At 37.2% G+C, this 19,062-nt stretch overlaps 2 protein-coding genes across 7 annotated transcripts in view; one reads left to right on the top strand and one right to left on the bottom strand.

The window, feature by feature from the left end:
• Positions 1-4,490: 4,490 nt before the first annotated feature.
• LOC109439458 (UDP-N-acetylglucosamine transferase subunit ALG13) lies at positions 4,491-7,985 on the bottom strand. Of its 4 annotated transcripts, none has more exons than XM_019719782.2 (3): positions 7,847-7,985; positions 5,742-5,864; positions 4,491-5,172 (listed from the first exon to the last, which is right to left on the bottom strand). In XM_019719782.2, the coding sequence occupies exon 3, from the start codon at positions 5,120-5,122 to the stop codon at positions 4,625-4,627; it is 498 nt and encodes a 165-aa protein (XP_019575341.2). In that variant the 5' UTR covers positions 5,123-5,172; positions 5,742-5,864; positions 7,847-7,985; the 3' UTR covers positions 4,491-4,624. The 4 variants fall into 4 exon arrangements, with proteins under 4 accessions (XP_019575341.2, XP_019575348.2, XP_019575333.2 ...); XM_019719789.2 differs by having other exon boundaries at positions 4,491-5,168; XM_019719774.2 differs by lacking the exon at positions 5,742-5,864 and having other exon boundaries at positions 7,847-7,984.
• A 180-nt stretch (positions 7,986-8,165) lies between these two features.
• PPP4R3B (protein phosphatase 4 regulatory subunit 3B) overlaps positions 8,166-19,062 on the top strand; it is a 55,812-nt gene continuing 44,915 nt past the window's right edge. For all 3 annotated transcript variants that reach the window (XM_019719723.2, XM_019719717.2, XM_019719728.2), the window contains exons 1-2: positions 8,166-8,686; positions 9,933-9,988. In XM_019719723.2, the coding sequence (XP_019575282.2) occupies positions 8,545-8,686; positions 9,933-9,988 (198 nt within the window). In that variant the 5' untranslated portion in view covers positions 8,166-8,544. The remainder of the gene's footprint in view (positions 8,687-9,932; positions 9,989-19,062) is intronic.

Below are 19,062 nucleotides of genomic sequence, written 5' to 3'. Positions count from 1 at the left end.
AGGTCCCCCTCTACCTGCCTGTGAAGTCTCATGGCCTCTCATTTGTACTTCTTCCCACACAACAGATTACTAAATGAATTTAAATAATAAACTAGCATGTAGTTGTAAGAGCCAGAGGAGTACACTTGGGATTGGATTTTTTGGGTGCTTGATCAAGGGGGCTGGAGAGTAAGAGTGGATAATCAAGATCTCACTGACTTGGATACCTTTGGGGCAGATGCTTTAACCCTGGCCAGGACCTCAAGGGACTGAGAAAATCCCTGCTGGGCTGCTCTTTGAAGCCTGTTCACAGCAGCTTTTGACTCCTGGAGAAGATGGCTATTTATTTTGGCATACCTGTTGGCAACTAATTGTTTTGCAACAATTTAAAGTGTTTTTTAGATGGTTATCTGCAGATGTTTTTTTTCTCCTCCACATAGCTTTTAACTGTGTTACAAGGCCTCAACTTCTCATTATCCCTCTATAAGGCAGTAGTACAACTTATTTAGCCAGCTCTGCTATCCTTATAGGCATTGTTTCCCCCTGTATCTTTAGTTGTACAGGCAATAGCATTCCCCTATTCTGGGATGTTTTCCTAGGTCACCACTGGTGAAATTAGTGGTCAAGTGGCCACCCTGTGCTAGGCACTTAGTAAACTGTGATCCAAACCCCATGTTACTGCCTGATTTCTTACACCACTCCCTCTACCACCTATGTCAGTTTTCCTCAGAGAAGCAGATGCCAAGAAGAGATTAGTTGTATAAGGTATTGATTGGGCAAACTGTCTGTGAAGGATAAAATAGGCAGACTCAGGAATTGGCAGGGAAAGCCTGCAGACCACAGTGCAAGTTTGACCTCTAAAAGGAGGGAGGTAAGGAAATATGGGGTGGAAAGAACTTCAGTCTACAGTGTAGTTCTAAGAAAGTCTCATCTAGGCTGGTAAGTTCCCTAAGCCAAAGTCGTCCATTGGAGGAGTTCTGACACAATGGGACAAGTTTAGTATTCCCTGTGCTCAGTCACTAGCTGGGAGCAGATCCAGGTGTTTATGGCTTCAGTACAAATGCAATGGTGGATCCAAAGGAGATGGCAGGTGTCAGCCAACTACATTCCTCAAAGTAGGTTGTTGAAGGAGATCTGAGTGGTGCACTTATATGGCCTCTACACCAACCAAATATCAAAACAAATTATAAGACTATAGCAATTGAAACTGTCACACTAGAGTTGACCAAATAAAACAAGAAAACAGAGAAGCGAATTCATACTCAATCCAGACGTGTGTGTGAATGTAGTAAAGAATAGTTTTAAAAAAATATATTTTAAAATAGTACTTCAAATTATTTCATCTGTAAATGGTGTTGACAATTGACTCTCCATTTGGAGGAAAAAATTTAAGTTAGCATCCTACTTCATGTATACAGAAAATCCCAAGTGGATTAGAGAACTAAAAATTTGAAAACTATAAAAACATGTTAGACTACCTTGGAAACTAAAACATGGAAAACTAACCATACATAAGTATCCCATCTCTCTGAAAATTATTTTTTTAAAAAAGTATAGCATTCAAAGGGCAAACAAAAGACAATAGCAGACAAGATTTTAACAAACGTCAGTTATGTGACAAGCAGATGGAAGGGTAGTAATGAACTTAGCAGAGCAGAGGAAGTTACAACCTAAATGATATAATTTAATCTGTTAAACTGATAGGGTAGTTATTAAATTACCTGCTAGGAGAATGTCACATTAAGTACTAAACTTCTAACGGAAACTTCATTCTTTCAATAATTACTGAGCACTTGCTATGCTCCACACCCTATGCTAGGCATTGGACATACAATGGTTAGAAAAAACAGTTCCCTGGATTCATGGAAATTTTTCATCTAGATATGGAGACAATCAGAAATCATTCAAATAAATATAAAGCTATGAGTACCACAAATGCTACAATGGAGGGGTGCACGGTGCTCTGAGAGTGTGTAATAGGAATAGAAAATGGATGCTCTGGTTGTCTTCCAAACATCTATTTTACCTGTATCACATAGTATAACATCCATGGAATTGGAGTGGGATGAACCCCAGCCCCACCTCCAATGGGGCCCTGTTGCCTCAGCCAATCAATGCTTGACATTCCCTAGATGAGAAAACTCTCAGGTTCAGGAGTGGGCATGTGACCTAAGTTAGTCTAATCACAGTGCAACTGGGGATATGTCAAGACACTTTTATGTGCTCCCCTATAGGCATGCCGTAGGCACAGAGATCATGGTAACTAGGAAGATGGTGCTATTGGAAATGAAGGGAATTATGTGCATCAACAGAATTTGGTGATGATTAGATATGGGTGGCTGTGAGTTTAAAAAAAAAAAAAAAAACACGTATAACGCACTTAAAATAATGCCTAGTTTATGTCAAGTTCTCAATAAATAAAAGTTTAAAACAAAACAACAAAGGGTCGAGGATGATTCCCAGGTTGCTGACTTGAATAACTTTCTATTCAGTGAAATAGAGAACATGGTAGAGAACCAAACACAAAGGAAGAGAAAAAGTTCAGTTTGGGGCATGCTGAACTTGAGATACCTTTGAGCCATTCCAGGTGTCCTGTAGGCATTTGGATATATGAGTAGTAGCCTGGAGCTCTGAAAGGAAATCTTGCCTGGAGATATAAATTCATGAATCATCTATGTATAAGTGATAATTGAAGCAAGGGATGTAGTTGAAAACACTTAGGGAAAGAGTCTAGAGTAAAAAGAAGAGAATCTAGGACTAAGTATTTGAGGACCTCCTGGTATTTAATGATTAGATAGACAATGCAATAGCAACATGAAGAAGCAATAATCAAAGAGCTATGAAAGGCAAGAGTGTATGTCAAGGAAATGAGCCAATAAAGGGTTTCAAGAAGGAAGTGGTCAGTGGTCATTTTAATCAAATAAAGTGGGTTGAAAAATGCCCACTGGCTTTATCAACATAGATGTCTTTAGTGAGTTTATAAAGAGCCTTGTTGGTGAGGGCTGGGGTTGATGGAAACCAGAATGGGTTCAACTGAGGAGTAGGACGTGAAGAAAAAGAATTTAAACAATTTTCAACCCCTGAATTGTCTGTAAAGGGGAAAAGAACTAGGAATGTCACTGCAGAGAGAATATAGGTTATCAGTTATGATGGTTCATTTAAATGGGAAGGCTTAAAGATTAATCAGGTTAAGGAAAAAAATGAGTAAATATAGCAAAAACTTTCATAAAATTTTTCATAAAAACACCTACCAGAATTGAGAAGGGTGAAAATAGAAAGCCTCACATTTCAAGGACATAAGTCAATGAAACAGAACCCAATTTACAGAGAGTAACAATACATTTTTTTAAATACTCAAGAATTTTTTAAAAGTGTAATGAGTGCTCAAAGGACATTTCGCAATGACGGGAGATAATTTTGGTATTCACAACAGGAGGAGAGGGGTACAATACTACTGGCATCTTGCGGGTAGATGGCAGGGATGCTGCTAAACATCCTGTAATGCACAGAATGGCCTCACAACAAAGTATTATCCAGCCCAAAATGGCAGTGGTGCCAAGGTTTAAAAAACCTGCTCTAGTAATCTACAAATATATTGGCATACACGATATAACTTCTGTACAATCATTTATTGTTTGAAATTGCAAACTATTAGAAATGGTACACATACATAAATAGATTAAATAGACGGGTTCATTAGTACAACAGTATGTATATTATTGCATTATGTGTTTTAAAAAAGGGTGGTAGATGGAAATACATACAAATTGTATATGTAAATTATATATAAAATACATATATATCTCAATCCTTAGAGTGGAATTTTTTTTTTGCCCATTATACATATCGGATCATTTATTTGTAAAACTAATTTTATAAATACATAAATTATAAATTCCTATTATAGTACATGTTTCCGTACTACTGTGAGAAGGTTCTTAAAAAATAACAGTAAGTTCTATCGGCTTAAGTCCTTTTGCTTTACTCTTCTCAAACCAGTAAAGCTTTCACATTAGGCAAGATTATTTTGTCACTGTCTATTTCTATTTTAGAGGAAAAAAGTGAACACATTCACTCCCTTCTATTCTTTAGGATGACAGTTTCTCCAAATACACATTAATCTTATTAATCTTTTTTAGGTAATTATTGAGCTTTTTATTTCAAAGAATATAATCCATCCTTTTTGCTTCTTTAAAAATTTGGTTCCTTGGATTATGAAGCTAAAGATAGACTCTCAAAATTTCTTTACAAGTTTGTTACTATTTCTTTTTCTTATTCTAAGAATCATCAAAATAACTACATTTGAGATTCTTCTCAAAGTTTTAAAATTCAATTAATTTTTTTCACGATTCCAATTCCATTTGGGATTCTAGGATACAAGCTGTCAATGCTCACTACATATATTTTACTAAGATTAGGGAACAAAATCTAATAAATTTACTAAATTACAATTATGATTTGGACCCAAATGCTAATATTCACACCATAAAATTTTCTAAGATTCTTATAGATGTAGGAGTTTATTAATATATATTATTCTGTAAACATACATATTTAATTTGATTTAACCACATTCCATAGGTTAGATCTGAGGGGAGTGGGGGGGGGTGGAGGGGCTGTTTTTCAACTGTTCAGAGTTTAGTGTTTATTTTTGTAATCCAACAACTTTATCCAAAAATGCAGAAAATTTTTCTGGCTGGCCAGGAGGAAAACATTTCACTGTTGATAAGTCCACTGACTGTAACAGCCCAAGAAGCGTGCTGCAGGTACAGTAGAAGAGATGCCCATCTTTGTGTAGCTGCTTTGCCAATTCCAGCTGATGATTGTTCATCAACTTTTCATTTACAACCACTACAAGTGGTTTTTTTTTTTCCAGAGTCTCCAAACAGCTTCCTGCACCTGCGTGACTAATAACAAGATCTGCTTTCTCAAGGTCTTCTTTCAATGAGTCCTTGTACCTGTAAACATCCAGAGTAAATGACTCAGTACTGAATGGTTCAGGCACCACCTTTCCTCTGCCTATTTGTAGGACAAGTTGGTTGTAACCAAGGCTCTTGAAGATTTGCAGACTGTCGTGTGCTGACACACACGCAATGAGGTCGTCAAAGCTGGTGGTCCCCACAGTGACAAACACGCACTTCATCCCGCAGGTTCTGAAGTCCTGAATCCTTGGAGTGGAATTTTGATGACTGCCTGAAGAAAACAACTTTTCTGAGAAAAACACATTGCTGCAGTGCAGTACTGTCCTCAGACCCAAGTAAGCATAGGCCCTGTTTTAGAGGGACCTGCTCCGGCCCTCTAGCCATGCTTCTCCCCAGGAGGTGATAAGTTCATGAAACCAAGGGGTGTGTTCACCTGGAACCCACTCTCCCCTTTTTAGACCATGGTCTGGGCATCCTGGAATTCCTCACCCCAAAAGCCAAGCCTGCTTCCAAGGTCTACACAGTGCTCTTTCCAAGTTCTGTCCTGAAGAGTAACCAAGGCGTGACTATATTCAGGGAGTGTAGACAGGGCTTGGACAGAGGTTGGGGTATCCTATGCGTGCAAATAAGGGCTGTCAAAGTGCAGGACAGAGCTGAGGTGTGAGAGGAGAAGGAAGTCAGACTAGGGGCCAGAGGGAGACAAGTTCTGACTAGGTCAAGAATTCTAGATATGAATCTGGCTTCCAGGTCATTATGAAAATATGTTTGTCAAAGTATACCAAAGGTTGGAGAAGAAAATACATATTTTTTAACAGTTTGTTAGCTTGATTTAAAACTTACAAGTATTTAGACTTATAGCATATGGTCTTCCATTTGTATGCTTGTCCTGAGCTTTGTAAATGTCAATTCCTACAAATGTTAGATGGGCCTCCTGCAGAAGAGATGAGAGTGAATCCCTGTGACCTAGCGGAAGAAAAAAAAAAAAGAAGAACGTGTGCCTGAGGATCTAGCAAGGGCAGACATGAGTCCTAGGGATTTAACTCTGCTGCCTTATTTCTCTGAGTCACATCTCAGGAGCTAAACCAGAAAAGAGATTCTGAAGGGAAAATGGGAGGGATGCTTTGAAATACTAGTCAGATCATTTCACTCAATTCAAAACTTTCCAATGGATTTGCAACTCATCCAAAGTAAAATCCAAGACCCTTCAAAACACCATATCCCACTCCCAACCTTATTTCTCACCATTTTCCCCTTTTCACCCCACTTCAGTCACACTAGTTTCCTTGCTATCCTTCTCCCTCCTTCAGCATGCTACAGCATGCTAGGCCCTTGCACTTGCTTTTCCAGCTTCCTGGCTCTCTTGCCCTGGGGAAATGTTTGGCTGATTGGTTCCCTCAGTGGACTTCCTTGATAAACACCATTACCCTTCCCTAATTCATTCTCTAACCTTTTGCTATTCTATTTTTGGTCATAATGTTTATCAGTACCTGGCATATATTTGTTTTATTATTTTCCTACGCTATAATGTAAACTCCATGAGAAGATGGACTTTTTCTATTTTATGCACTGTATAGAACAGTTTCTAGCACATAGGAGTAGTATATGCTCAACAAATACTTGTTGAATGACTGAATAGATTCGGAAAATGACTCATTATTTGACAATTTTGTCCAGTTAGATGTCCTTGTAGGCTATTAACCTCTTATCATGTATAATGTTTAAGTGACGTCTTTATAATTCTCACTCCTTTAACATATATATAACATATATGTTCTTTTAGGCCAGTAGCACATTATCATTTTGTTCCTTCACCCTGTCCCTTCAGCCTTGAACACCTTTGCAAGCCAAACTCCCACTCGGGATCCTCTTACATCAAGCTCAAAGTTATCTGTGTCAAGTTTTGTTTGACCCAAGACAGAAACGTTATTTTCTCTGGGCTCAAAATGCATTTTTTCCACATCAATCATAGCAACTAATGAGCCAATTCTTATGTATAACTACTTGATTCAAGTACATTTTCTGAGGTCCTTTTTAAATGAAAAAAAAAAAAAAATCCTATGTATCCAGATTTTGAAATTATAATTTATCTTTTTTATCAGGCGTCTGCTCTGTGTAAGGCATTGTCTCACGTTTTAGTGGACCGCTGAATGGTGTCCACACAGAAGAGCTGATCAAAACAAAAGCACGTTTAGACAAGACCACAAATTAAGTAATGACTACAACTCCCAAGATGCCCTGCAGAATCAACGCGTACTTCTGGCCTGGTTTTCACCTTCCACGCTAATGGGTTGTAAAGAACTGGCGGCTTAACAAACTGAGACGCTTTAAGAACCGGGATTAAAATAAACGACTGCCCAGTGCATGACTTGTATCCACCGCGCAATGTTTGACACTGTGATGTTTGACAACGTGAATCCCGAAAGAATTCCTCCTTTGTTTATTCTGCGCAGAAGACCTCCCTATAGATAACGCAAAAATGAGAGAAAACCCAAAATTATCAAAACAATGCTCTTAGATGTATTAGGAAGGTAACTCCCCGCAAGTTCCCTAAATTTATCTAAAGACTTATTTTCCGAGGTTACAAAAACACAAGAAGGGCACTGTATTTTCAAGAAGTGGGAAGTACGCTTTTCAATGGCCAACTACCAAAAAAAACAGTAACAGTGAAACGCTTTGGCGGGAAAGGGGATATTGTCCAATACACTTTTTTGTACGACGTTACAATCTGGAGACCCACAGAACACTTCCTGAGGGGACACTTAAATGTAACAGACTCCACAAAGAGTTTCAGTGGATTTCGGGTTACCTTAAAATACTCCAAGTTCCTCTGTCTTCACAGAAAGAGGTTTAAACTATTTTGTTCCCACAGGCTAACAGAATGAGCTTCCAGTAGGAATGCGAATCCCTTTTTTTGCCCAGGGTTAGCCCGGTCCAAGGGTGCGTACCTTCCAGGTTTGCTTTGCTTTTCCTCGGAGCTGGGTCCCACGACTTGCCGCACTCCAGATGCAGTCAGCAACAGCACGAGGAGAATCCACAACTACACTCTCTCTGCCCACTCAGAAATATCTCGCGGCAAAAGGGCGGGGGAGGGGACCGGGAGCTCGCGAGAACCACACACAGAAGCCGAGATCCCGCGCCAGTAGGCGGGGCCGAGAGAGGAAGTTACAGTTAGGCCCTCCCACCCCGCCTCTCGAGAACGCCGAACAAGGCTGGCCCGGGAAGCGCAGGCAGCAGCGGAGGTGCCGCGCGTTGGGCTCATCGGCCGCCGTAGCCCCTGCTAGGACAGCCCGTGCGAGCCTGCGGGAGGAGGAAGAGAAAGGCAGAGAGAATCGGGTTACAAGATGGCGGATGTGCTGTAGTTAACGCGGCGGCGGCGGCGGCGGCGGCGGCGGGAGGGCTAGCGAGCTCTGGGGGGCAAAGGGAGGGGAGGGTGGGTGTGTGTGGGGGTGAAGTGAGCGGTAACCGGGACTCCGCGCGGACAGGTCTCGGTGGCTCTTGTTGACCCTTCCCACGGCTGAACCTTGGGAGTCATGGTGAACTCGGGCCTCTCCGGAGCCGCCGCTGCCGCCGTCTCTCAAGAGTGAAGGGTGCGGACGAGGTGAACGAGGAGGCGGCGGCTGGAGCGGTGGAGAGAACAGCCACGATGTCGGATACGCGGCGGCGAGTGAAGGTCTATACCCTGAATGAAGACCGGCAATGGGACGACCGAGGCACCGGGCACGTCTCTTCCACTTATGTGGAGGAACTCAAGGGGATGTCGCTGCTGGTTCGGGCAGAGTCCGACGGTAAGGTTATTGGAACGGTAGGATAGGGGACAGTGCCTCCAGTTTGGGCACAGCCATGGGGTTTAGGCCCTAGGCCAGGTACTGTTACTACCACCTCTTGGGACAGCGCATTGATTTGTGCCTGCACCTCTGTACGGTGAAAACAAACTACTTTGTCCGTAATTTACCCTCAGTCAGACGCGGATTCTCCGTTCCCCCGCCTACTACCCCTGTTAAGGATTTGACCCCTTCCTCTCCAGTCTCTTCTCTTTTGAAGAGAGGAGAGTGGGAGAGAGAAGGGAGAAAAGTAATGAGAGACAAGTGATCTCCACTCGTCCTAGGGCGCCGACCCTCCCCCTTCTTATTTTTTCTTTTACCCATTATATGTCTGGTACAGAAGGTTTAGTGAAACTTTTCTTTCTGAGTGTCTTTTTTGTCTGAACCGATTTTACCTACGAGCCCCAGTTGCCACCGTCGACAGGTGCTGAGGAAAACCAACAGGCACCTTTTAAAGCCCGGGGTTATTGCAGACTGTTGCCACAATACATGCGCGCACAAGCGCATATATCTTCAGTCTGAGATCCCTCCAGGCTGCCTTTGTAGGGGTGCTGTGGAAACTTTAGAAACTAAACAAGTTAGGACACCAAAGCAGAATGTAAACTTAATTAAAACACCTTTCTCGTAATCTGAACGCCTCGATTTGAACAATTAGGTGCAGCTAATAGAAAAATAACCTTAGATTTATTCTTGACGTATTTTGTACCCTTGCACTTTCTTTTTTATTGTAAATAGTTATGAACATTTATTTCTACATGAGGTGTTCTTCCTTTTGTTCTTAAGGAGAAAAGGATAAATGCAGTGCTGTAATTTCTCTTTGTGATCCTTTGTAATTTGTTTTATTTGTTGAACTGGAAATGCAATAAAATAATTTTGTTAAAAAGACTTCGGCTTCAAGTGGTCATTTAGACCTTAAAATTTTCATTTCAATAAAACTTTAATGATCATCTAGTCTCCTTATATTCTTGGTCTGAATGTTGATCTTAGATGGATTTTTTTCCTTTAAGTGCTTGTGGGGATAGGATATGTTCTAAATTAAATACAAAGCCCAGATCTGGAGAGAAAAATGTGAATTGGAATACAGTTGATTACTTCAGATGTCTAGCTGAGTGAAGAGAACACTTTTTTTTTTTTTTTAATGTGGACTCTGATTTTTTTTATTCAGGATTTTATAAATTGAAACTTATAAATATTATTTTTTATCTTTTAGGATCACTACTCTTGGAATCAAAGATAAATCCAAACACTGCATATCAGAAACAACAGGCAAGTAGTTGTTTATCTTTAATTTGAAAGACTTCATCTGTGATCAAGGAAGTGTTAATCTGACAGAGATGGGAAAACTTTCCTGACAAGAATGAACATGTTTGGTACACAAAATTACAAACCATATGTATTTCCCTTGCAGGTTAAAAGTTGCAAACTGAAAAGTAAAAGTTTTTGTATTGGCAGTAATTTATTATCTTTGAATTGAGCCACTGTTGGTTTATATTAGAATACAATGTATTCTTTAGTCTTATTTAACTTACCAGTTAGCCAGGTCTCTGCTATACCCTGTACACTAAGCTTTTTATTCTCGTTTAAAGGAAATGGCATACAAGAAAATTCAAAGGGGTACTCTTTAAAACAAGGAAAGGCTGTTTGTGGTGTGAAATTAGATCCTTTGACTCAAGCCAAGGTAGCGTTTTGAAGTAGAAACATTTAAATCCTATTCTTTGTTGTATATTTTAACATAATAATGGATACTTTACAAAAGTGTACATTGTCGATCATGTAATGTTTTCTGTTAATATTTGTTGTCTTGTTTGGGAAAAGAAAACCTCTGTTGTGTTTTAGCATACCATATTATTTAACCTGGAAATAGCAGCAGTGATTCAACCTTTTTCTTTATTCTGTGAATGTTTTCATTTTTAATATGACAGATTCAAATTGAAAAGTACAGAGAATAATATAATGAGTGTCTGTGTAATACCACCAGATTTAACAATGTTAACATAGCCATATTTGTTTCAGATCTTTTTGTAATGTTGAACATTGTGGATAGAGTTAAAGCCCCCTTTGTACCCATCTCATTCTATCCATTCTCTATCTTCCCTATAGGTAACTACTATTCTGAAGTTGATGTGTATTATTTATGTACATGCTTTTATACCTTTCTGCATATGTATGTATCCATGAATAATATGTAGTCTTGTGTGTGTTTTTAAACTTTACACAGTTGATCTCGTACTCTTACATGTATTCTGCAACTTTCATTTTTCATTCAACGTTATTTTGAAGATATGTTCATGTTAACAATGTAGATCTAGTAGGTTTTTTAAAAAAACACTGTATAGTATTCTGATGTATGATTTACACCTATTAGACACTTGAATGATTTCCAGGGTTTTGTGTGTGTGTGTGTGCGTGTGCGCTCGCACAATATGTAAAGTGAATATATGGCAGAGATTTTTGAAGGAAAAGATAAATTATTTTAAGATTATATTTATATCATCAATGCCTACTTTCTTCAAAGCCAATGAAAATTTGGATACCCAGGAACAAATACTTCCTGTTGGAAGAATGAAATTATGTCTATTGCACAGCTCATTATTAGTAAAAGTCTTGCTGTTAAATAATTGTTTTGTGTATGCAATACGTCTTAATCAGTTCTTTGAAATATTTGAAAAATTTTCAGTATTAATAGTTTTTTTTCTCTGCTTAGGAAATATTATGTCTTTTTTTATGAAGAATCAAATTAAACATTTGTCCTGTGTTGAACACCTGAAGATGTTTCCTATACCTTAGACATTTTAAGATCGACATTTAAGTAAATTTAATTTCTAAGTCAGCCAAGAAAATGGTTACTTTCTGTCTTTGCACTGAATTTTACCAGATAGCCACTTAACGGTTTTTTTTTGTTTGTTTGCTTGCTTGTTTGTGGGGAAAGAAATACTAATATTTTGTGATCTTTTTTTTTTCTGTCAGCATGAATATGAAATTCTCAGGAACTGTGTTCTTATATGTGACTCCCTACAAATTAGTTCTAATATGGATTCTTCTCACATTGTGTATAAGATCCTTTGGCTGTTGTTACTATTGGACAGAGCACATTATGGCAAAGATTTGTGTTTAAAATACCAACATTACACAGTTCTGCAAATACTTTAGAAACTTTGGGATATAGTTTTGTGTGTGATGTTACTCCGCTGGAAAACTAAAGTGTTGGAGAAAAAAAATTTTCATGCCATTGGAAAAATGTTTTCCGTAATTAGTCACATTCAGATAATATACTATCGGCTTTTTTTTAATACATTTCTAATTGAAGTACTTTCACTAAATGACAAAATATAAGAACTCTTTGGCAATGACATTATGGAAAAGCTTTGTATGTAAGAATGATAAACCTGTGTAAATAGGGTCACTTGTTGATTTTTGTTTAAATTGAGTGAACTTTTCTAATAGAAATCAGAGAGCCTTTTAGAAGTTATGTTAAACTGAGTTTCTTTGTAATATATAATGATTTTTCATATTTTCGCCAAAATCTTGCTCAGTTTGCACTTTTTACCAAGGTATACAAATTGAGATTTCCAAACACATTGCTGTTTTCCTGTGTTCATTAGAATTATCTTTTTTTAAATGTCATCATTTAAGTTATTCAATAAATTAGTCTAGAAAATTATTCATTTCCAAAATTTATTAAGTATATTGATACTTAGTGGGTTTTTAATAAAATAAGACATTCATAGTTTATAGGGTATTTTACTGTATCAGAATATATTGAATAAATGCAGAGAGGAATATTTAACATTCTTCTTTTAACATTACAATTCTAAAATGAGCTATGTAATGAATTGTGTGTTTAAAATAAGTTAGAATGAGTTGAGTTGAATGTCATATACTCAATATCTGTAGGTCACCATGATTCACGTCACTTTCTTGCTTGTTGTGGACAATACTGAAATAGTTAATGGGAAGAAGATAATAACACTAAAGGAGCCAATAAACTTAAGTGTTTAAATAAACATATTGGAAGGAGAAGAGAATGATTATACAATGGAACATGAAATAAAGTGCCTGATGATGTGTGTCAAAATATTAAGTTATTTAGAATCAGTCCTGCTGATCTTGACTAAATCAAAAGCAGAATCCCTGGGATGTGTACCTTTTATATTTAACACAAATTGTTTGTTAATTGGGTTTAGGAGAGAGGTATAGGGAAGTTCTCATCCTTGGTTTTATTGAGAGACAAGACATAACAGGTGAAACAATTACAGAATGATAATAAAATAGCTGGTAAAGTGTTTTCACCAAGTCCTCACTGAAAGTCCATGAAAGAGTTTCACAGATAAGGCAACTAAGGCACAAAAAGGTTAAGTTTCTTGACCAAGATTGTGTAGCGGGTATGTACCAACACAAAATGTTATAAAAAGCAACTTGTATTCCAGACTTGGGCAGTAGAAAATTAGAGAAGGGAGAGATTGATTTGAGCCAGAATCATTAAGAAAAACTTCCCTCTCCTTGGTGGTATCTGCTGAAGGAACTGATAGGGAAGGAAATGGTACATCTGATACAAAAGGTATTAAGCTTATTTGCAGTCTGGGTTTCTTATTTGACAGCTTGATTTGCTAAACAAAAGGGAGCCATTATAGGTTCTTGAGTGGGGACTTAACATGATGAAAGTGATACTGGGTTTAGGAAGCCAGGGTGGCAAAGTCATGAATAATGAATTGGGGGTGGGGAAGAAAAACGAGCTTTAGGCAGCAAGCTTGTGCAATAACTCAGATACAAGAAAATGAAAATATGTTTCAGTGTACTAAGTGGAAAGAAGGAACAGAGCTCCAGTATATTTTCAAGAAAGTGCTGGAAGATTGGTGAATGATTAAATATGAAAGAGAAAGAATCAAAGATCACTGGTAGTGTTTTTGATTCTTGGGACCAGGAAAATGATGGTTTTCTCCAGCAATTGGGAAGTTACGACAACAGATTTATATTAATAATTTGGTTAGAGGCTTGTTTATTTTAAAACTTTATTTTTTTGAATAGGTTATGCATTCACGTTCAAAATTCAGACTAGTGAAGTCTCTTTCCCTACCTGGACTCTGTTCCTAGTTTCCCTTGCTAGAAGATACCACTGTTAACAGTTTCTTGTATCTCTTCCCAGAGGTTTTATGTATATGTAAACAAATACTCAGTCATATATATTTCTCTATTTTATTGGCATAAATGATAGCACACAATATACTTTTCTGTGCCTTTGCTTTTTTTCATTTAGGCTTTGAAGTGATTGTAAAATATATAGAAAGGTCTTATAATGAACATGTGGGACTAGTAATACAGTAAGAGTTTGTTGTAGAACATTCTAATTTGGGAACCATTAAATGCTATTTTTAGCTGCAAGAGGAGACCTTTGAGAGAGTAGATGTAAAGTGAGGAAAGAACAGAGCTTAAGACAGCCTTGTTTAATTGTCCACATTAACTCATTCATCCAATAATACTTGGTTGGTACTGCTTATGGGTTGGTCACTATCTTTAGTTTGGATTTTTAAAGTGCAGTTTAAAACTTGAAGAGTTTTCAGCAGAAGAATGACTTGATCCAAAATGCAACATCAATCTCTGAAATTGAAGAGTGCCAGTAACTGGGACAGGATACTAGTTGGGAGATTGCAGCATAGTCCAAGCAAGAGATAATATTGGAACAGGTTAGCAGTGATTGGAAGAGATAGATGGATTTGAGATATATATTGAAGATAAAATTGACAAGGCATAATGCTGGATTAGATGTTTAGTAACCAGGAAGAAGGAAGATTCAGTAAATAGGAGAATAAGCAATTGGAAAAAGTACAGAATCAGAAAAATGCGTTGTCTTCAAATCAAGGGAGAACAGAATTTTGGTGAGGGAAGGATGGCCAGTCAGCAAATGGCTATTTCATATTCTGCAAGAGAGAGATTGAGACTATTTTAGGTTTCGGTTAGAAGAATGTCCACTGAGGGGAAGGTATGGATGAAAAGGATCATGTATTGTTTCTACCTCTTAATGGGCAAAATTACCCAATAAAATGAGGATGTTGGGGTTTAGTCTGAGAGTTATTGTGGGGAATGGACTAATGAGTATATAGGAGAGAAAGAAATGGTTATAATTATGAATGCTGCATTAAAATGACAGCATGAATTTGTAATGAGTAGAGTTCATTCTGCATCTTCAACTATATAGATCAGGTGCATGAGTAGAAGATGTGAATTATTAGATTTGAGAGATTGGGTGGGGTGTTGGGTAGGGATGTGTTTTGGGTGGTTTGGAACAGGACCAAGGAGGAATCTTTGGGTGTCAGATGGAGGCAGGTCTTTCTTATTTAGGGGTTTAGGGAGATGCCTAGATAAATATAATGCCACAGGGAAGACTCTTGGGAAGCAACGTTGTTAAGAACATTCTGGTTTTTTCAGAATTTGTTCACATATGTACTGTGGCATAGTAGCAGGAACATGGATTTAATTTCATCATTTCTAGCTATGTGATTTTCAGCAAATTTTCTCTGAACCTCATCTTTTAAATGGAGATACTACCTACCTCATAGAATAGTTGTGAATTAATGTACGAAAAATACTTTAGCACATAAGTTCAGTGAGAGAACTATATTCATAATATTATAACCTGATACAGGCAGCGTTTTCCTCTTTTCCGGTGAAAAAAGGAAGATCAAAGAGGTTAAATACTTCAATGAAAGTCACATAAACAGTGGACAGTGAAACTTTGAGTTGAACTCAGGTCCTAATTCTAGTTGAGGATTATTCCTCTTGTATCCAATTATATCACAGATTTGTTTAAAATATTACTACTGTTTCTATCTCAGAAAGACTTTAGGTGAATTATTAGGAACTCCTGGAGAGTCAGGTGCTGCATTATTTTTCTGGTTAATCTCATTTTCAGACTTTTAAATTGATTCTGCATCTGCAAATTAAATTCTATAAACCTACTGATATTTCTGTTTGTTTTCCTTTTTAAAAAATAAGTATTCCTTTTGAAAAACTTCAGCTCTGTCTATTGAACTTAGTCAAAGTCATTAGGAGCAAAGATGGGTTAGTCTGGCAGACAGTAGTATCTCAAATATTTCATGACTGGATTTTATTCATGTTAATGATGTAGATGAGTACCGAAGAAGAAAACTGAAACAGACAATCCATTGGTTTGTTAGATCCTTCTAAATGTGTCACGGATGCCTTTGTGAATACGGTATAAAAACAAGACACTTTCTCCCAAAAAGATGTGGTGCACCGTGTTTTAGATACAATTTAAGGTGTTATCTAGACTCTGAATTAAGAAACTCTGATTTAAGCAGTATACAACTCAGTAATGTGCTTTTAATACATAAGATTGAACATAATTTCTTATAATAATACCACATTCCAAGAACCCGATTCAGTAAAGACTAAGTTGTCAAGCTTCTCCAGCTCATGTCTTACTCCATCCTGGACTTGGACATAATCGACTTTATTTTTTTAAAGGATCAGATCAAATGTAACTGACTTTTTCTGTTCTCCCTGCAAGCTCATTTTAAATCTGATTTCCATGGGGACGTAATGGTGATTAAATGTTTTAGTCGAGGAAGGGAAAAAACCCCTAAACTTCTCTTGGTTTAAACAAAGGCATTAATAACATCCTAAAGATATGTATGCCATGCACAAATGAGCAAAAAATATGTAACAAAGTACATGGGTGAATACAGACCTTACTGTGAAATACTGAGCTTGGCTCTCTCTAGGATTTTTGGATACGTAGGAAACCCTGCCACTTGACACCTTTCATTATGTTTTAAATATTTTTGTGCAAACTCTACTCTCTCACCCTGGAGCTTTTACTCTGACCCTTGGCATAACCAGTTCTAAGGAGTGCTTCTTTGGGGTATTTGTTTTACTGAGATAGTAGGGTGTGGGGGAGGGTGAGAAGGAAGGATGGAATTTGTCATCTATTTGGAGTAGATGCATAGAGCTGGAAGGTGCCTACTCTGATGGCACTTCCCTATTCTCTGTTAACCACCTAGAGATACACTTAGGTCATGTTTTCAGATTTGACTTACCAGAAGAATGGCCTGGGACCCTTGTTAAAAATAAGGATTGTTGGGCTTCACTCCAAATCTGTCCCCAAAGGAATGACATAGGAATCTGTATTTTAACCGTCTCCCAAAGTCAGTCCTCTGCATTGAAAAAGGATTCTGAATATAAATCCCGTTTAGTTTCAGGGATTTTGACTGGCTTAGTTTACATTAAGAATGGAAGGAAAGAACAGAAGATGAAGAAGACAGGGACTCCGTTACCTTAATTCTGACTTTATTGCTTCTGGACTTTCTCTCAGAAGGTAGATTGGAACCAAAGTGGAAGGGGCCTTGGATGCCTAAATTAAGGGTTTTGGATTTCATTCTCTTGTACTACTGATCTCCAGAATGGAATGCACAGTATGAAGCATTGGGATTTAAGAAGAAACCTGTTTTCAGAAATTGAGTTTTGCTAATATTTAATAAAGTCAGGTAGTCAAGTCAAAAACATACATAATATTCTGAGAGAAGAGCAACATTTCCATGAAGTGTTTCCCACCTTGAATTGTGAATTGTTGTAGCCTGTCTGTAGAGATAAGTTACAGATATTTTCCAATTTAACTAACCTGTAACCCTAAGAAAATGAACAAGTGTCTTTAAAAAGGTTGAAAACAGTACTGTAAGTGCAAGTGAACAAGATAATGATCAAACCGACATTTACACTCAATGTAATTGATCTGTCGGCCAAGTGACAAAGCAGAAACGATAAAATCTTATAAAAAGTCGCCCTTCCCAAAAAATTCAGAATTATTTAAAGGATGATGTTAAATATGGATTTTGTCTACTGTCAATTATAGCTGTACTATGCCCTAAGTGTATATTGAGTCTTAAAATGCTAACTGATAAGGTATGCAGACATAATTCAAACATTTTAACATTTGCTTGTTTTATCTTTATGTAAATATTTTTATTTCTGTTTCAGTTGTATATATGTTTAAAGTATCACTATACTAATATATTCTTGTATATAATGTGTAAGTAATTTGAGGCACACCGTTAAAAAAAAGTTTTCGAGATCACTGTTCATGAAGCTATTGTGAGGAGGGCTCTAAAATGATGACTCAGGGACTGAAGAAAGTGCACAGAGCCTGAGTGGGTGCCCTAGCGCCTTAATCTAAGTAGCACTATTTTTATCTTTTTTGTTTATGTGGAGATTTTTAGTAACTTTGTTTGTATAAAGAATTCTACTGGTTTTTTAAAAAAAGATTTCAAAACCTTCTCTGTAAATGGTGGGAGCCACTGAAAGTTTTTAAACAAAAGAGTTACCTGATAAAATTTTAGAATATCTGATGGCAAATTTCCCTTCCAAGAAGCATGGTCAGGCAGAAGCTAGAAAACAGATTTCCAACTGTTCTTACCTGATTACACAGCAAATAACTATTTATCTGGAGCCTGGAATAATTAAAGGACATTTTTCATTTACTGGTTAGAGCTACCAAAATACTGAAATGTTTTTATTTTGAATACTTTGTCTTTATTAATTTGGGGTTCACTTTTAGTTTTATTTTTTAATATAAAGTCAGAGGAACAACTGTTAAATGTAAGGTGTTTTTATAGATTATATTTTTGGTAATTAGCATTTTTAGTATAAATATGCATATTTTTGAAAATCAGAGTTTTCAAAGTTTATTAAACTTTCATTATTATGCATCCTAAAAAGGTTTTAATTTCATTTGTTTCGGGGATTTTAGTGTTTAAAGGTGTGTGTGTTAATTTAAACCCAAACCTTAGTTTTTTAATAAAGGGGTTAACAACTTTTTCCTAAAAGCGTAACTAACCTTTTGATAGGGATATAATTAAGGACATTCTGGGAAAGCACTTACCTAAACCTGGGGTTATTAATTTTTTACAGCAATTCGCTGCTGAACTAGCTGCCATTGTAATACAGATAAAGCAAGTATCTTCATTTTACTATTGTTTTGCATTCCTTAATATCCTTAAGGCTTTTCCAGATTTGGGGGGAAAAAAAGGGGGCAAAATTAAAAAGGGTTAAACCTAAAGATATTTTCAGTTTTTAGCCTATATGCAACCAGTTGACAACCAACTTAAAGGGGAAAATAAACTTGTAGGTGGTAGGTGGTTAGTGAGTGGAACAACTGACTTTCTGGAAACAATAGGAAATAGATGATTAGAATGACTTAAAGTTTGGCCAAGAATGGCTAGAGTTTCCATTAAACATTATCTTGGTAACATGAGCCTGATCCTGCTAACCTGTTTTAATATTTTTTGTTTCAGAAAATTGTTCAGTGTCACTTTTAGTTCCAAAGCTAT

This window comes from Rhinolophus sinicus, linkage group LG05, assembly GCF_036562045.2.
Source record: "Rhinolophus sinicus isolate RSC01 linkage group LG05, ASM3656204v1, whole genome shotgun sequence".
Classification (NCBI taxonomy): Eukaryota; Metazoa; Chordata; class Mammalia; order Chiroptera; family Rhinolophidae; genus Rhinolophus; species Rhinolophus sinicus.
Note: the sequence above shows the minus strand (reverse complement) of the source record. Positions and strands in the feature narration are given on the sequence as shown.

Bases quoted from the DNA above. Each gene is read 5' to 3' on its own strand.
- LOC109439458 (XM_019719782.2), bottom strand. From the start codon at position 5,122: ATGAAGTGCGTGTTTGTCACTGTGGGGACCACCAGCTTTGACGACCTC.